General features: G+C 37.7%; 1 protein-coding gene across 3 annotated transcripts in view; it reads right to left on the minus strand.

The window, feature by feature from the left end:
* Positions 1-3,502: 3,502 nt before the first annotated feature.
* Positions 3,503-18,846, minus strand: part of KIZ (kizuna centrosomal protein) — a 79,599-nt gene continuing 64,255 nt past the window's right edge. For all 3 annotated transcript variants that reach the window (XM_088131336.1, XM_088131335.1, XM_088131337.1), the window contains 2 exons: positions 7,227-7,270; positions 3,503-4,486 (listed from right to left, as the gene is read on the minus strand). In XM_088131336.1, the coding sequence (XP_087987462.1) occupies positions 4,383-4,486; positions 7,227-7,270 (148 nt within the window). In that variant the 3' untranslated portion in view covers positions 3,503-4,382. The remainder of the gene's footprint in view (positions 4,487-7,226; positions 7,271-18,846) is intronic.

Below are 18,846 nucleotides of genomic sequence, written 5' to 3' on the forward strand. Positions count from 1 at the left end.
TCTATGTGAGGCTGTTGGGTGAAGTCATCCAATGGTTTGGGGTGAGGTATCACCAGTATGCTGATATTCAGTTTATATCTCTACCCCAGGCCACCTGAGTGATGCTGTGGACATCTGTCCCACTGTCTGGAGGCTGTGGGAGCCTGGATGGGGTGCAACAGGCTTTGGTTCTACCCAAGCAAGACCGAGTGGCTTTCAGTGTTTAGAACTTCTAGTGTCAGGGACCTCCCATTATTGGTCTTCAGTGAGGTGGCACTGCCTCAGACAGACCCTGTGTGCAATCTGGAGGTCCTGGACTCACAATTCCTACTCAAAGAGCAGGTGGCAGCCATGGCTAGGAGGGCCTTTGCACATCTTTGGGTTGTGTACCAGCTGTGCACATTCCTGGACCAGGAGGCCCTGTTCATGGTCATTTATGCTCTTGCAACCTCCTGTCTGATCTACTGCAATGTGTTCTACATGGGGCTGCTTCAACTGGTGCAGAATGCAGCTGCACAGGAAGTAAATGATGTCAGTTAGTCAGCACATGTAACACCCCTATCTGTGAGTTACATTGGTTACCAGTGTGCTTCCAGGTGCAATTCAAGGTGCTGGTTGTCACCTTTAAAGCCCTTCATGGCTTGGGACCCATTACTTGAGGGACTGTCTTTTCCCAGTTGTTTCTACCCAACTGATCTGGTTTGGCAGGATAAGTATGTTTTGGGTCCTGTCGGCTTAGAAATGCTGGTTGGCAGGACCCAGGAAGCATGACTTTTCTGCTGTAGTGCCTGGCCTATTGAACATTCTCCCTCCGGAGATCAGGATGGCCCTGACCCTGCAGACTTTTCATAAGTCCTTAAAGACCTGGCTCTAGGCTGAGGCCCCAAGTGTGTGCAGGAACCTGTTTCTTGTTTGTATTAATGATTTTGCTATATGATATATTCTTGGCTGCTATGCTTTTAATTTTTGTACCATTATAACTTAATTTTGTTCACCACCCAGTCACTTGTTGAGATGGGCAGTCATACAAATTGAATGAATGAATGAATGAATAAATAGCATGATTAAAATTCTCACCCAGATAATGCTTCCAAAGTGACCTATCAAATTACAGCAGATCAGTCCCTACTTTTCGTCAGTATCCCTACAGCCTTTGCTTTGGCTGCCAGCTCTGCTTTGTTTGAAAAGAGTGCATTGGGATAGAGGAAGATTAATTCTTCTCTCAGGCCTTTAGTTTTCAAAGCAAAGCACCTATGAGGAGCAGCAAGAAGCCAGCCATTGAGCTGATAAGGCTGATGGCTTGTGGAAAAGGAAAAGGAAAAGGGTGCTTTACTAGCAAAGTTTCCCATTTCTTGTAACAGCAGGAAATCAGTGATCTATTTCCCACTGGCCAACTGATCCAATGAAAAAATAGAAGGAGCTCCCTTACAGATTAAAATATATGGCTGGTGGACTGCATTCTGTTTGATGGATTACAAATTTCCAAAAACTCATTAATGTATTTCTGATGTTAATTTTTTCCCCCTACATAAGCCTGTCAGGTATTGCAGAATGCTCAAATCATTTCATGTGCATTATTTAGTTGTAATCATTAAAACAACTCTAATATTAAGTCACTATTACAGATAATGGAATTGAGGCTGAAATAAAGTGGCTTGCTTAAGGCCAAGTTTTACAGTGCTTCTTTTCTTTTGTGGTCAGTTCCTGTTGATGTTGGTGGGAAGGGACAGGTCATCCCTTAGAACCCTCTTATGCAGGATGCCACAGGATCTCTCTCCTCTTATTTAATACTACATGAAGCCACTGAGTGAGGTCATCCACTGGTTTGGGATTTGGTATCATTAATATGCTGATGACAAGTATAACTGACCCCAGGCCAGCCAAGTGAGGCTGTTGAGGTCCTGTCCTGGTGCCTGTGCAGGCCTGGATAAGAAGGAACAGACTGCAACCCAATCCTACCAAGTGGCTGTGGATATTAAGGCCTCTTGGACTTGGGGATTTTCCATCTATATTGTTGGATGGAATATCATTTGTCAATGTGCAATTCCAGGTGCTAGTCATCACCTGTAAAGCCCTACATGCATAAGGTTAGGTTATTTGTGGGACCATCTAGCTCCCATAGTTTCTGCCCAGATGGTATGTGTTTGTAGAATTGGTGCACTCTGGATTCCTCCAATTAAATAATGACATCTATCGGGACCTGGGAAGTATGCCTTCGCTGTCGCAGTGCCTGCCCTCTAGAATGAGATCTCTTTGTTGGTGCTTCCACCCTGTTGACAGATAATGGAACTGAGGCTTCTGACAACATGGTTGTTCTTCAACGTCTTGGGTTCAGATGGATGGAGCCTCTTGCTGAATGTGTTTTTGTCTATGTTTTTGTATAGAGTGACCAAATCCCATTTTGTTTTGTTCTCTATTGGTTTTTTATTGTTTATAATATTGTGAGCCACCCAGAGTTGGTTTGGAATCAGGTAGCGTCTAAATTGAATTAAATAAAGAAATAGTTCAGGCAGAAATAAAGTTCAAATTCGGGACTTTCATGCCAATATCTTAGCCATTATGTTCCATTGTGACATAGTTGACTCACTGTACTAAGCCAAAATCAAAGAAATAACTTTATGGCTTAAGATAATGCCACCTGTTTGTAAAGCATGACTCATGGCTTAGTACTATTTAAGATTCCAGTGATTGTGGCTTTAACAAAAACTTGTTGAAATAAATAATGGCTTAATGTAATGGAAAAAAAAAACTAGCACCACCTTGGCTACAAGATTCCACCTTACTTTACTTTATTTTTATTTATTTGTTTATTTAAAACATTTATATAGCTGCCCATCTTGACCCAAACTCTGGGTGGCTCACAACCCCAAAATAAAACAATATTTATATACAATAAAATGGAAACATTAAAACCAAAAGGCTGGCTCCACAATAAACTTTCCCATACAGCCCACACAAGGTCATCCGACCAATCTCACCCTATCCCAGCACCTGGGGAAAAAGCCAGGTCTTAAGTGCTTTTCAGAAGGTTAAAAGGTGGGGGCCTGCCAAACCTCCGGGGAAGGGTGTTCCATAGGGCAGGGGCTGCCACAGAAAAGGCATGCTTCCTAGGTCCTGTAAAATGGCAATGTTTAAGGGAAAGGTCTAGGAACAAGCCCAGCCTATCCAATTTGGTAGGATGGGCAGATGTCCTTAGGGAAAGGCGGTCCCGCAAATAACCTGGTCCCATGCCATGTAGGGTTTTAAAGGTAATAACCAGCACCTTGAATTGCACCTAGAAGGAAACTGGGAGCCGGTTCAGTAATTGAGCCAATTATCCTGAGATTCCAAACTGTTCTGTGACCCAGTGACCAGTCCTGCATGAAGCAAATACTTAGTACCACAGCTTCCAATGAATTGCTGGGTCAAGACAAATCTTTTTTGACTGTGAAGATCCCATTTGTTTCAATCCACAGAGATTATTTAATGATAATCATTATCAATTTCAAAATATAAACAATGATTGTGAGAACAGTTTCTTCCACGTTTTCAGAAGTACATTTTATTGGAGTATAGACAGACAACAAATACAATATTTTGCATTGTCTAAGATAACAAACTGAAGATGAAATACATGTCTACAAATTTGATTTCTGAAATAATATGCTTTATTTCTACAGCTAAAAAGTTAAGAGCTAAGCCAGAAATGCCATTATTCATACAATTGCTCATTGTGTGAAGTTTTAAGTAGTTAGCAGGAGAGCATGATCCAGACTGGAACCACAAAAAAGTTAACCTTTTGCCCCTGCTCCTCTTTAATCAGGTTTTTCACTCCCTTTGCAGCTACTATTTCCATTACTAAAAGCTTCCCTCCTGATGCAAGCAGTTGTCATGGGTTAAAGCTACAAATATAAACGAGGTCCCAACACCATCAGCTGCTCTTTATTTAATACATAATTCATAATAGCATGAATAAACATCATGGTTGTTTTGGCCTGAACTGGATCCATTAGTCTGGTGGCCATTCAAGTACAAGAAAAAACTTTCAGTGGAGCAACTAGATCAAGGAACGGGTGAAGGAGGGAATACATAAAGGCATGCAGTTTTCTAGCTCCAAAACTACTCTTCCTCTCTCGTTTGTTCTTCAGATTTCAGACAAATCCAGGTGTAAATGCTGTCTTAGGCTGTTGGGTTTTGGTGCTCTTTGAGCTTAGTTTTCAGAAGACTATTACAATAATTCACAAACGTATTGGTTAAAAGTAGGCTGAGAGATTTGGTGTGGAGAAGTGGCTAGAATGGTAAGGAACATAAAAGTGCCAACAGGATATTCATTCCAGATTGACCTTTTTTGAAGCTACTTTTCTCCTGAAAAATTGCTACTGGCTTTTTATCATTTGTTTGTAAGTGAGGAGCAAGTTAGGCCTTCAGTCATAGAAATCACTGAATCCATCTTCCTGTGAACAGTGTATCTGAGGACGTAGGGCTGCCTCAATATCAGAATTGCTATCGTCAGATTCACCCCAAAAAGCTGGATTAGGAAAACAGACGCGAGAAGAAATGACAAGTCATTTACTTTCAACATAACCAATACTTTATATTATTTAGGATATTTAGAGCCTTCAACAAATGGCAACCAGGTAACAGTACAAATGTTAAATACTGTATGATACCCTATTTAACTGTAATCAGAGCCACAGAAGTTCTCCTTCCATTCATCTATGGACTGGATCTGATTCATTGTCCCCATCTAAGGGGTTGTGCAGTTGTCACCTTCATTAAACTTTTTTTTCTGATTATCTTCCTTATTTTATTTATTTTTTGAGGAAGGAGACAAAGGGAAAAACAAATTTCTTGTAGGTATAAGGGTGAAAAGATGGGGGAGTGAGGTTAAACAGTCATCATCATTATAATGTAAAAAGATAAAAAAGAGCTAGAAATACAAGACAGCCTCCCTTTCCACTGACTTAGACATATTAATCCTGAAGAACTAGAAACCTTGCAAGAAAAATGGTTTCCCATTTTGGGCAATGGAAATTTCTCAGGAAGTACCCAATGTAGTCGTTATTAGCATTTGGTATACAAAAATGGCATCCACATTTTGATTGATGCAGCAAAACCTATCTTCTGTTTAGGGCAGAGGAAGACAATCTGTGGGCCCAGGGCCACTTGCAACCCTCCAATTTTAGTTTTGCACCCTCAGGAATCCCATAATTGTTGAAAACTGAAGGTGTAGTTTATCACCATTTTGATACAGGCAGTCCTTGCTTAACAACCACAATAGGGACTGGAAAATTGGTCATTAAGTGGGGTAGTCATTACATGAGTCACCATGTGACCGGACCTAATTTTATGATCATTTTTGCAATAGTCATTAAACAAATTACTGTGGTGGTTAAGCGAATCCAATTTCCCCAATGGATTTTTTTGCCAGAAACTGCTTAACGACCTCAGTGATTCACTTAATGACCACAGTGATTCACTTAACGGCTGTCATAAAAAGGTCGCAAATTGTGATCACATGACTGTGGGGGAGTGCAACAATCGTATGTGTGAGTACAAGTCGTAAAGCACTTTTTCCAAGGCTGCCGTAAGTTCAAACCGTTGTTAAACGAACGGTCATTAAGTGAAGACTACCTCTATATGAAATAAATGAAAACTGTAGTATAAGCTCTCAAAATAGGCATATTGTGATGGAATGTATCTATGAAGGGGAGGGTGATGTGGGGGATAGCAACAGAGAGCAAGGCCATCTGGAAGGGGGGGTGCATTCCAGGAGGGGAAAGGAGACAAAAAGACAACGCAGTCCGCAGGGGGAGCGTGAAAAGAGTAAGAGGTTCAGGACAGCCACTCCCTAGAATCTCCCAGGGTATGTCCGCTAGTTGCAGTAGGATAGATTTAGTCTGGCAAGGTTCTGTCTGTATGGTGTAAGCGAATAAAGGAACTGAACTCGACTGGACTGTTTCACCCTTGTCCTTGGGCTGGGCCAGACATATATCATAGTTAAAAACTACGCAATCTGCCAAAACTCCCTTTCCAAACCCCATCTCTGCTGCTTGGGATATGGCCCAACCATTTTGCTGCCCTCAAAAATACGGCTTGTGGGTACCCCTGATCCAGGTTCATAACAAAGATAAGAAATAAAATGTGAATGATCTAGACCACTTTATGTTTTAGACAAATAAAAGCTAGAATCAATGTATTTTAAGATAGTGCAACCACACTGAGAATGGTATATACAGTTCTGACGCTCATCTTCAAAAGGCTTTTGTAGAGCTAAAAATGATGCAGAAATCACTGGACTGGAGCACTTTCCTTATAATTAATGGCTAATTAGACAGCAAGAAGCCTGTGGCTCTCCAGCTGTTGGACTCTGGCCTCCATCAGTCTCAGTGATAAGGACCAGTGGTCAAGAATAACAAATCCAACATCTGGAGGGCTCACATCTGAGTTAAAAGAGTAAGTACCTACAGTGTAGAGATAAATAGATGGCCCCAGGTTAAGTTTGTGTAATGCAGAAAAAGAAGTGCTTTTTCATATAATGTGTAATATTATTTGTGGAAGTCATGGTCAAAAGATGTGAAGAAGCAGCATCTTCAGGCTCTCATTATTTTCATCAAAACGATGAAAGGAGGTTGCAGCGTAAGGTTCTGCCCTTTGGGGGAAGGCATACAATATTGTAATGCAGATAGAAAAGGGATGGAGCTTGTGTCACAATGCTGCTTACATCGCCACCGTGATCCCATTTGCCCCTCACTGCAGAGGGCACAGATAGGAAGATAACTATTAGCCCTCTTTCAATCTTCCTTTAATAGCTATGATCACAAAATAAAGACTTATTCTGCAAATAACTGAAGCTAATTTGGTGTAATGGCTAAAGGCACTAGGCTTGAAAGTGGGAGACCATGAGTTTTAGTCCTGCCTTAGGCACAAAGCCAACTGGGTGACCTCGAGCTAGTCACTCTCTCTCAGCCCCAGGAAGCAGGAAAGGGCCCTTTCCAAAAATATTTGCCAAGGAAACTGCAGGGACTTGCCAATCCTCAGGAGTCAAGACTGACTTAAGGGCACAACATTTATTTACCTAACTGTTGGAGCAAAAATGCTGAGTGTTGTTCCAGTCGTTCTTGCAGCCTTCTCAGAAGCATTTAGGTTCTTAGAAGCAAGATGTTGGACTGTATGAGCCCTAAACTGTGTCTAGCAAGATTCTCTGTTGCCAGAAAGGGGAAAAAATCTCAAATTGTGTTAGTCACTACAACTAATGATATCCTTACCTTTAGATTTTACTGTAGATATTATACCTCTTTGGTTTTCATCTCTGTAAAAAAAGAAATAGATATATCAGTGCTCATTTAATGATAGGGCACGTGAATACACTCAGACATAATTTAAAAAGATTAAACTGAATTCTAAGAATAGGGGACTAATAACTTCACCATTATTAGGGTTCAGTTTCAACCAAAGCCAACCCCACCAAGAAGAATACTTGTGTCCCACTGTTTGAGATTTCCCAGTTTCCAAATGGCTTCTCTATTCCAATCTGAGATCAGTTTTGCAATTTTTTCTGGATTCAGGTTCTTTACATTTTTTTTGTGCATGTGCATACGGTACATCCAGCACGTAGTAACCCAACATCATACCCTAGAAAAACAACACACTATGAACAATATTTTAAAAATTAGCGAAGAAACACAAGCTTGTAAGTAGTTTAATAAAAGTATATTTTATAGGAAATGACTAGCTTGGAGGAAACAAATTTCCACTGAAAGTAAGTTCTATTGGTAGAATAAAAGGGCTTTGAAATTTATTCACATTTGGTCAGTTATGGCCTCAAATGTCCTTATTAAAAATAGCTGAACCTTCTGAAACTCAGCAGACTGTACTTTTTAAAAGTATTAGAAAAGAAATATATTTTTTCCTCTTCACCATATAGCTTCATTCTGTGGCTTAAAAATATTCTGCTAGTTGAGATCCCTTACCTGCATTCCTTTTTCTATATAAATATAAGCGGGTTTTGGTTGCTTTTGATCTTGATGCAAATGCAACCCTCACTCGGTTCTGCTAAAGTAAAGCCTTGAGCATCACAAATTCTGTGAGCCTGCAAACAAACTGGAATCATTTTGATCTTTTGTGTGTTGCTGCTGCAAAATCATCTTAGAACAATATAAGAGAATTAACTATTTGTATTATGAGACAGAGGTCACTGAAGCCATATATCCTAATTCAATGAAGGTAACTGGCAGAAAATGGGGATTCTACACAACGTAAGATTCCCCTACCTCTTACAGACCTGTCCTGAATGTGCTTCTTGTTGATGAGATATTGCTCAGAGTCAACACCAACCAAATCTGGGCAAGCTCTCCCACACTGCTTCTTTCCTATAGGTGATCAGTAGTGTCCAAACAAACAATACTAGACAGCTTTGTGGTAAAGAGATCTTTAGTCGTATGCCTGTATGTATGTATGTATGTATGTATGTATGTATGTATGTATGTATGTATGTATGTATGTATTTCTAAGGTATATTGAGAGCCTGCTGGTTCAAACAAGACACTCTGCAATGGGAAGGAAGGCTTACAGATGTTCCTGAAATGCAAAGGCACATAAAAATGCACTGAAGAGGAAATCTGCTGTCAGCCAAATGTTAACATTTAAAAGCCAGCACATACGATCAAGGCTATGATCTGACAATCTGCTGTTTCTCCATTAAAGCAAATAATCCCCCTCCAGAAGTAAAATGTAAGGTATTTGTATTAAGAGACCAATGTTGTAGAATTACTTCTTAGTAAGTTTATTTCTTGTTTAATATATGTACTAAAATGAAGTACAATGAAACCCTTTTCCCCAGAAGTCAGCCTTTTCAGATTTTATATTTGAAAAATATTAAGACTAAATGAATCAGTTAAAGATTCTAACCAAGCTATGCTAACAAATCTGGAAAATGACATAGTGCTCAATAGATTGGAAGAGGTCAATCCACATTCCACTATTTTAAAAAAAGGAGACTTAACAGAGTGTGCAAACTATTGTACAATATCCTTTAATTTCACATGCTAGCAAAATAATGCTTAGGATCATCAAAGCAGATTAGAGCCCTACATGAAAAAAGAGATGCCAGATGTTCAAGCTGGCTTTAAAAAAGGCTGAGGAACACAAGACATTATTGCTGATACATGCTGGATAATTGAAAAAGCCAAAGAATTTCAAAAAGAAGTCACTATGTGCTTCATTTATTACAGAAAGGCCTTCAGTTGTGTTGATCACATCAAGCTGTGGAATGTGCTTAGAAAAATGGGAATCCCAGAACATCTCATTGTCCTCATATGAAATCTATGCTCAGGAAGCCACAGTACGGACAGAACATGGTGAAACAGACTGGCTTCAGGTTGGCAAAGGAATGCAATAAGGCTGTATACTCTCCCCTTATTTATTCAACCTATATCCTGAATATATATTAAGGGGAGTCTGCTAATGAAAGTCAAGGAGCACAGTGAAAAAAATGGGACTAAAATTAAATATAAAGAAGACCAAACTAATGACAACAGGTAGAAGCACCAGCCTTAGAATTGACAATGAAGATAGCTTCTGCCTTTTAGAATCAACCATCAATAGTAAAGGAGCAAACAGTTAAGAAATACACCACAGACTAGCACTTGGTAGAGCAGCCATGAAGGCCTTGGACAAGATATTCAAATGCTATGATGTGTCTATATCTACAGAGATCAGAACTGTGCAAACCACGGTATTCTCTGTGACACTCTATGAAAGTGAAAGTTGGACTGTGAAGAAGCAGGATAGGAAGAGTATTGATGCCTTTGAACTTTGGTGTCGGAGAAGACTTCTAAAAATACTGTGGACAGCTAAGAAACAAATGGATCATTGAACAAATGAACCCAGAGTTCTCATTAGAGGCACAAATGACCAGGGTCGAATTATCCTACTTTGGACATATTATGTGAAGACCTAACTCTCTGGAGAAGGCTGTAATGCTGGGAAAGCTGGAAGGAAGAGAAGACGACGACCAGCAGCAAAGTGGATGGACTCAGTTACAGTGGCTAAAAATGCACCATTGAAGACCTGAAAGATCAGGTTAGGGACAAATTGTTGTGGAAAAAAATTATCTCTATCTGATTAGGTGTTCAGATGGCAGCAATACGGTATAATTATGAAAGCATGTCCAACTGAAAGAATGTATTGTTCTTTTCCCAAGATTTCCACAGAACTGCTATAAGCTTGTTGAAAGACACGTTGCATACTTATTGTAAGATGACTGCATAAATAATGGGTATACATATAGTACAAGAAATACATATAGTACAATGGTGGCACAGCACCATCTGACTGTTCACATTTCTAGATTCAGACACTTTTCTTTGGATATAAGAAAAGTGCTTATGTACATACATGTATGTATGTGAAATGGGAAGATAGAAAATAGCATGGATGAAAATTTTAAAGCAAATATACATATTAATTCAGTATGTTAAAATTGTAATATGTTGGGAAGTGACCTTGAATAGAATAAGTGGCATGATAGCTTTAATGGAATATTTACCACAAGATAATGTGAGCAACATTAGTATACTATATTCCAGAATAGTAATTTTCTTTTTAAGTCATCTCATAATAGGGTTCCTATATCCTTCCATCTGATTGGAGTAGCCCCCTACCCCTACTCTGCTTTTTCATTTTTTCCTGGTCTTTCTTTTCCACTTCTGTATAATCACAATTGTTATACCTTCTGATGCCACAGTTGCACCAACTTGTTTGTGTCAGGAAGAGGGATTTGGCACAAACAGGTAAGAATCCAATTCTAATTACAGATATCCATTTAGAGCTAAGCAAGTTACTGCAGAAAAATGTTCCACAATTAAAAAATTATCTTTGCAATGCTCTACAATGAACCATCTGTCAATTTGTTTTATGAGTTCTTAACCATAAGCAGTGTTGGCACAAATGGTACTGCTGAGTTCAAAACTGTGTTCATTTTCCACTGAAGCTTGGTACATGTCTACTTTTTCCACAGCTACAACTAAGCAGAGTGCCATAATGTCACATAAGACCATTTGTATACAAGGTTTATGATTCTTCATTACTGAAACAAAGAATATCTTGTCAGTCTTCAAAAGTTGATTGTATCACTTTGTCTTATGGATTATTAAACTGCTTACATAAATCTTAGTCGGATAAGCTAAATGAAGCCAGACATTGAAGAGGACTTAAAATAAGGAACTGATTCAAACTCAAATTCAAAACACTCAAAAGGAAGAACTATAGAATCTCCCTACCATGCTTTCCGATAAAGAATATTATTTATTTAATAATGTATTCCGTTATTGAAGAGCTTAAGTAAGAGACTTTTCCTTCATGAATTGGTCTACTTCCTTTTTAAAAATATGCAAATAGAATATACAATTCTATAGTTTGTGCTGTGTGAAGAAATGCTTGTTTTTTTAGTTTTGAATCTTCTACTATTAATGCAATACTGCAAACAAAAATACAAGCAGCAGGCACTTAACTACATTAAGGGTAGGTACTCCATGGACCTCATATACCCCACACCCCATTTACAAACCCCCAGAGTAAGACAAGCCAACATTTTTAGATATGGTGTGGGATTTTTTGGTGGAGTGTTGGGAGAAAAATGAAAATATTACTAATTTCCATATCTATTGGATCTCACCAAACGTGCCAGTATGCTCCAATGTTACCATAGCTCTTTCAACAATTCTTATATAAGAACCTCATCATTTATGCTAAAGAAATTGGAGTATAATACCATCAGAGCATTAGTTTCAGTAAACTTTCCCTTATCCTTCCAGAGAAGGATTTGTTTTAAGAACTTTAAAGATCTTAAAGGTTTTTGCATCCATAAAGCATTCCTCTTTTTATCACCATAAATATTTAAAAAACTAAATTTGCTCTTTAGAAATCTGACACTGAAATTGTCCCCTTAGGATTTTCCTCTAGTTCAGGAATTACTTAGTGTGCCCAATTTAGATCAAAAAAATGTATTAAAAGTCCAAGATATTTTATTTATTTAGGATAAATCTTAAAGTTCTACTTATCTCTTACCTCATTCTCTAATTTGGGGCTGATGTTGACGGACAAAGCCTTTGTCTTTTTAAAATTAATTCTGAAACTCACTACCTCTCCATATTTTAATATTTCTTCAATAATCAAAGGGAAAAACTCATTTAGCTTAGACAGCATTAAAGCAATGTCATCTGCAAAGGCACTCATCACCTTCTATCTAAGGGGCTATTACTTTTATCAGTATTTTGAACTGTGCTGTAGTTTCAGTAGAAGAGACTCTATGGACACTATATAGAGTAGGGAAAAGAGAAGGCAACCCTTTTTGGTTCTTTTTGATATAATTACAGGTTGTGAATCCAAATAGTTGATTCTTGCAAATCTATTTGATTTAAACTATAGTTTCAGGTTATCTAATTTGTTTAGATTTTTTCACTGTCTTGAGGAAAAAATGGGTGTTCCAATATATCAAAGTCCTTGTATGCCTCTAGGGTGAATAAGATTAATATTATTTTTTTCATTCCAATGTATTGAGAAGTCACCTAATCAGATTTCCATCTGTCCTTGATGAATCCATATTGGTTCAAATTAATGTATTTTTCCATCACAAATGTAAATATATTAACATTTTGGTCTATTATTTGAAATGCATGATTCTATTATTTGAAATGCATGATTATTCTTTTCTACATTTGAACCATTCATGGATTCTAGCCCTGGGAGCCCACCAGAACAAAATCCTGAAAACTTCCTAGATGTGTCTAAGTAAGCCTCTTCAGGCAGGGACCTGTACAACCTCTGTAAGAGCAAGTCTGAAATTAACTATTGCCTAGTTTTAACTGTTGCAATAATAAATTGACTATCATGTGGGTGATATCACAATTTGAGTGTGAAGGAGGTGGTGAGTTTAGAAACCATCTGGTCTTCCCTACAAGCACAGTAAAAGAAGAGTTATAATACTGTTTCAAAGATCCTTGTAGAAGATATAGTAAAAGATGACGTGTTGGATTGTTTTGATTACCCTGGAGTTGCAAGGGCAGGTACGCTGGGGTATGGGGATGCTGGCATACCTGCTGTATAGAAGCACTAATGGGAGCATGTTGTGCCTAGCCCTACAAGATCCTTTCCTCAACTTAGAGGAAATGAAAGCGTACAAGAAGCTTGCTGGTTCCCAGGAATCCGTATCTAGTAGGATTCTAGAGTTCTGAGAGAATGAGCTGACTTCAGATCAATATTCAATCACTCAAACTTTGGAGCACTAGCTTTTTGGCCCAAGTGTAGTCCAAAAATATAAAAGAGTCTACAGGCAACTCAGCAGTTCATCTTTAAATTTAATTAAAATAAAAAAATTATTTCGGTCATAGACCACCATATAACTGATAACATAACAATTACGCTAAAATAGAAATAAAATAAAAAGTCATATTGATAGAATATAATAAGGCAGCCCATATACTCAGATTGGAATGATACAGTAGTTCATCGTTTTTGCTCTACAGCCAGCGTCCCTGCTGAAGGGTAGTTATGAGATAGGACTAGTGGAAGCAGCCCAGTGGGAAAGAATCTAATCTTTAACCAATATGTCTCAGATAGTTTCCATGCCCTAAATTCAATTTTAGGCATCTCAGACTCCAGCCTGAGCACTGCATTGGGGATACCCGGGGGGGGGCAAGTAGGGACTTTAGAAATTTAGTTTGTATTGTCTCTAAGGTATTCTTCATTATGTACAATCCAATCTGTGCCACGCAAAAGGTTTTAGCTTCAAAAAGCTTCAATGCTGCTGGTATCAGTTTACCTCCGTGGGAGTAGATGAATCTTTTGTACATTTTGATGTCACTTGCAACTTGCAAAAGATGTTCACAGTGGGCTTTCCAGGATCCCGTCATGGAAGACTTATCCCAGATATTTAAAGAACTGTAGCTGTTTGATTTTTCAATTCTGTTCAGTTATCCGAGCTTGCTGTTTTGGTTTCTGGGCAAAAACCATGATTTTAGATTTCTGGTAGTTTATGACCAGCCTGTTTCTCTCTCATCTGTATTTTCCCCATATTAGCAACATATACGAAGGAATGAGATAGAGTCACTAACTCTCATTCTTCTCCTCCGTCAAGCCACTTCTGAACAAATGTGACCAAAGTGTGATGGGGGCAGCCATTGTTATTGTTAACGAGCATGTTGTGCGAATAAGTGAATAAGAGAAAATGGAGTGTCTGATTTTCAATTAAAAGAAGTGTTCAGGCAAGTAGAGTTAACCATTCCTCACATCTATCTCCTCAATACAGGCTGGAAGAAAAGCATCTAGTAGTCTCTGGCATGCTAGATGTTGCTCTTTTAAACTCCCACCATCCCTAGGAAGCCAGCAGTGAGAGAAGCTGGGAGTCATAATTCAGCAATCTCTGGAGTGCTGCAGATTTCCTATTTATGACCTTGGGTGATGGTCTACTGAGAAATAAGGTAGGAGGAGATTCAATATCCCTCTTTTGTATACTTATTTTTGAAGTTAAGATTAGACAACTGTTATTTATTTATTTATTTTTATGTAGAGAGAAACATAAACCCTGCCATCACATAATTTGGCCCTCAGATTCCAGACAGAACCCTACTCTCACTAATATGTTAGGTACACACTACCACTTCCAGAACTAACATTTTAGTGATAATCATGCATGCAGGAAAAAAAATCAGGGACTCATCTAGTGTATATAAATTTGATTATCTTCAGCAGCATACAACTACGTGAGCTGCACTGGTTGTCAGTTGGCTTCAGATGCAATTTAAGGTCCTGGTAATCACCTATAAAGCCTTACGTGGTGTAGGGCCTAATTACTTCAGTGACCACCTGTTTCCTCTAGTTTCCGCCTGTCCTATTTGCTCCACAGAATCCCCTGCTCCGAGTCCCATCAAATAAATAATAAACATCTAGCAGAACCCAGGAAGTTCTTTTCTGTTGTGGCACCTGCCCTTAGGAACAGCGTCTCTCCAGAGATCTGCACGGTCCCCAATTTTTGCCTTCAGATGATCTTTGAAAACCTAGTTAGATGGATTAGGCAGGTCTCCCTTTAGTGGTGGACACAGTGGAGTCATGTTGTGTCTTTTGGTGGTTTTCCTTCATATGCCGGTCATGTTTTATGCTTTGCTTTGCATTGTTTTATATAAATTATTGTGTTTTTAGTCTGTGAAATCATCAAGTCAGAGTTGTCTGGGAATTGACAAACTATAAATGGTGGTAAATAAATACTGGAAAATAGTGCAAAAGCTCTAGGTAGAGAAAATGTGACACTTGCAAGGACCTTCCAATAATGGTCTCCAATATTTTTCATCTACAATATTTTTGATAGCTATTTTAATATTCATCAAAATATTAAAATATTTATTTATGAAATTTGTAATATAATTAAGAACCAATAAGACAAGTAGTTTAAAATTACTTAATTATTACAGTCAGTTAAGTAATGCTTGTGGCTTCTGATTTCTTTTTTCTCTAGTGTTAAGTGGCTGTTGATATCACAAAGATTCTCCAAGCCTGTGCTACTGCTCACCTTCCTTTCCCTAGCTGTGGAACTGGCACAGGAATGGGTAAAGTCAAAAAGGTGGTAGTAGAAGCTGAATTCGTTCATCAGCCACACTCAGAACCAATTTTTTAAAAATCTCCAAGAATAAATGCCTATTATTTCTGTATTTAGACTTCATATATGATACAAAAAAATAAATTTTCAATAACCATATTCAGAAGCGTTGTGATACATTATATTGCTACATAAAATAATGTATCTTTTTCCTATATTCTAACAAATGGAATGGGGAGGTAGAATAACCTACTACATTGATTATAAATGATTTGAATAGTTTCATGAATATAAATTGATTTCAATTGGAAATAGACTGAGAATACAATTTTAATTTAGTAAAGAAACAGTGACCCCTACTGGTCATTGTAGTTACCCGTGAAGATTAAACTGAAGAGGATATATTTCAGAGGATATATTTGAAATCATCAGTACAAACAGCTATAATCAGTAACCAGCAATTTACTCAAGCGAACAAAATATTTCAAGAAAAAGAAGCTTCTGCTCAGAAAGCCAGTTTAAACAACCAATCGGATAAGAATTTTATGAAACTCAAAAATAATTCCTATTAAAGAATGGGACATTTTCTGGTAAATGGGTATATACTGGAATCTTAAGGCATATTTCTGGAATCCAACTTAAATATTTTGGGCTTTAATTTATTTTTTACATTCAAATGTTGCAAAAGAAAATGCATCTAAGAAAAGGCATTGCATCTAGCCCAAACCTGCAAGGACAGACTGCTACTGACATCCACTGGCTGATTGTATTGCTACAGAGCAATCCAATGCCACACACATTGCACTGTGGCCACTGGTTTAATAATTAAGATAGAACTAGTAAGGCTATGTTTCCCTTGGATCATTTGTTTCATTTAAATATTTTTTTCCTTTCCTTTGAAAATAATGTAATAATTAAGTTTGAAAGTTTACCTCCTAGTTTAAGTGTATTTGTCTTACTCAGTGGAACGCTTGCAAAAAAATGATTTTCAGCTAGGATACAACCGGGTAATATTTGCTGGAGAAGAGGAAGCTGTGGCATGCACCTCCATACAAAAGGGAACAAGTGGCCTTCAATCGGAGAGCAGCTTCCTATTAAGACTCACTCCTTCGTACATTATGCCTTTCATCCCCACTCAACCACAAAATGATTTTGCTGTTGGACACACAATGGTGGAAAAGATTTACATTGAAAGAATCTTTAATAATAAACTGTTGCAGGTCTGCCTACTTCCCCCACAATTTATAATACAATAAACATTGGATTCTATTAAGTCTCATGCACTGAAGTTGCACTGGAAAAAAAAGAATATGAAAGCACTCAATTCTTCCCATCTCCAGTGCCATAATAGTGAAATGAGCATGGATAAATGTGCTAAGAGTATCTCTTTGCATCTTTTATAGCTTGTGTGTATTAATCTGTAAAGCTTATTAAGAAAGTCATTGCTATGCAAAGCAGCACCCAATCTCTTTTACTTGCTTTTCAACAGAGTGCAGTGTTTAGCCAATAGGACTTGTCCGCTGCCCCTCATTCTGCATTCATAACATGCAACATTTGCACAATGTATCTCTCAAAGACTGCTGAATAAAAGCCTTAATACTCATGTAAACAACTGCAAACCAATTACTTAATGAATCAGGCCCACGCATAATGAGGTGCCAGACAAAGAGCTATAAATGCATTTTTGCGCCCAAGCCTCTGCTTTAAAGTAAAATCCCTCAGCTGTAGTTTGGGCTTAACTAGCACATCATAATTATTGTCTGTAGGACATCAGTGGAAGCCATTTAAAAAAAAAATTAGGTCCATCAGGGTATTTCGTGAGTCGCTCATCAGCTCAGTGACTAAACACTGTGAGGGGGGAAAAAATTAAACGTACCACAGTGGTACTAGACTGTTATGTTTATTTTCAAGTACTGGGTTTCAAGACCACTTGTAATGGCAATAAAGTGCAGGAAGTGACAATAAGTGGAATCCTCAGGCATCAGCCTGTAAGAAATATCTCTGTATACGAACTGCAAATAAGCACCTGAGTCATATCCCTTCTTTCCTACTTTCTTCCCACACTGTACTTGTGACATCTTTATAAGACAGGCGTCCAGTATAAGGCTGGAAGTGTTACTAATCCATGTGGTTTTAAAAGGCCTTTATTTTCCAGTTAGAGAGAAAGTTAAAATGCAAGTTACTGATTTAAAAAGAACTATTATTTCATGTTGTAGTGTGCAATGATTTTTTCCCATTAGGAAAACAAATGTTTTCCACAAAACCACCCACCTTGCCTTCTTTATGCTAGAGAATTGGCATTATATGACCAGAAATTTAATAAGTGTAAGAAACTGCTTGTTTATATTATAATTCAAACCACATTTCCAGTATATTTTTTAAAAAGTTGATAGTGTTTACAAACATCCCTATTCATAGCAAACAGTAGTTGAAGACACTTCTTTGGCCTATTATTTCTTCAAATATGTCTGTCCCTACTTAGTCATATTCATAACAATATTTTTTCATTTTAATAACTTATTAAAATGAAAATGTAACCAATTGATTTTAGTAAATAAGCTTCAGAAAGTATTACTCTCCAACTTCATTTTCTGAAAAACAGATATGAAAATGATTGCACTGTATAGTGTATAAAATGCACTACTATTTAGACTCTATGCTGCTCAATTAATTTTATTCCATGTACCAATTTTACACAATTAGATAGTAAAAGAAGCTTAAAAGCAAAAAAATACTGTTATGAATATGACTAAGTAGGGACAGACATATCACTGTATAACTGTATTAATACATAATCATAAACATCAAAAATTACAAATGAGACTTTCCAGCACAGAGCAGCACAAGAAGAACTAAGCTATGGAAGTGTATTGACAATTATTATGTAACAATCTGAAGCCAATTTAAAATTCCAGAATTGTTTACTATGCTTCATTTACTTGTACCTCTTGATTGCCAATAATTTGAATCATGCTGCTGACAGGAAAAAAAAGTGTACCACAAAATCACCCAAAGAACTGGGAAAAAAACCCAGATAAATGGCATCCCTTTAGGAAAAATAAGGGCATTAATTAAACGCTCTCAATTTAAAAATACCAAAACAAAAGTAACAGATAATCTAGTATCAAATGCTTATTTTAGTGGATACAAAAACAGGTATTGAACTGAAGCTCATTTACACCTCAGCTCCATCCAGAAGATGACACACCACTTTATTTCTTGAAGACTTTATGTTTTACGCCTGCCCTTTTCCTGACAACTTCCATTGTTTGGTCTCTAAGTAGTCCTACTGAGAG

Source organism: Python bivittatus, unplaced genomic scaffold (assembly GCF_059951505.1).
Source record: "Python bivittatus isolate LINGU-HERP-01145 unplaced genomic scaffold, Pbiv_v1 ctg000960_np1212, whole genome shotgun sequence".
Classification (NCBI taxonomy): Eukaryota; Metazoa; Chordata; class Lepidosauria; order Squamata; family Pythonidae; genus Python; species Python bivittatus.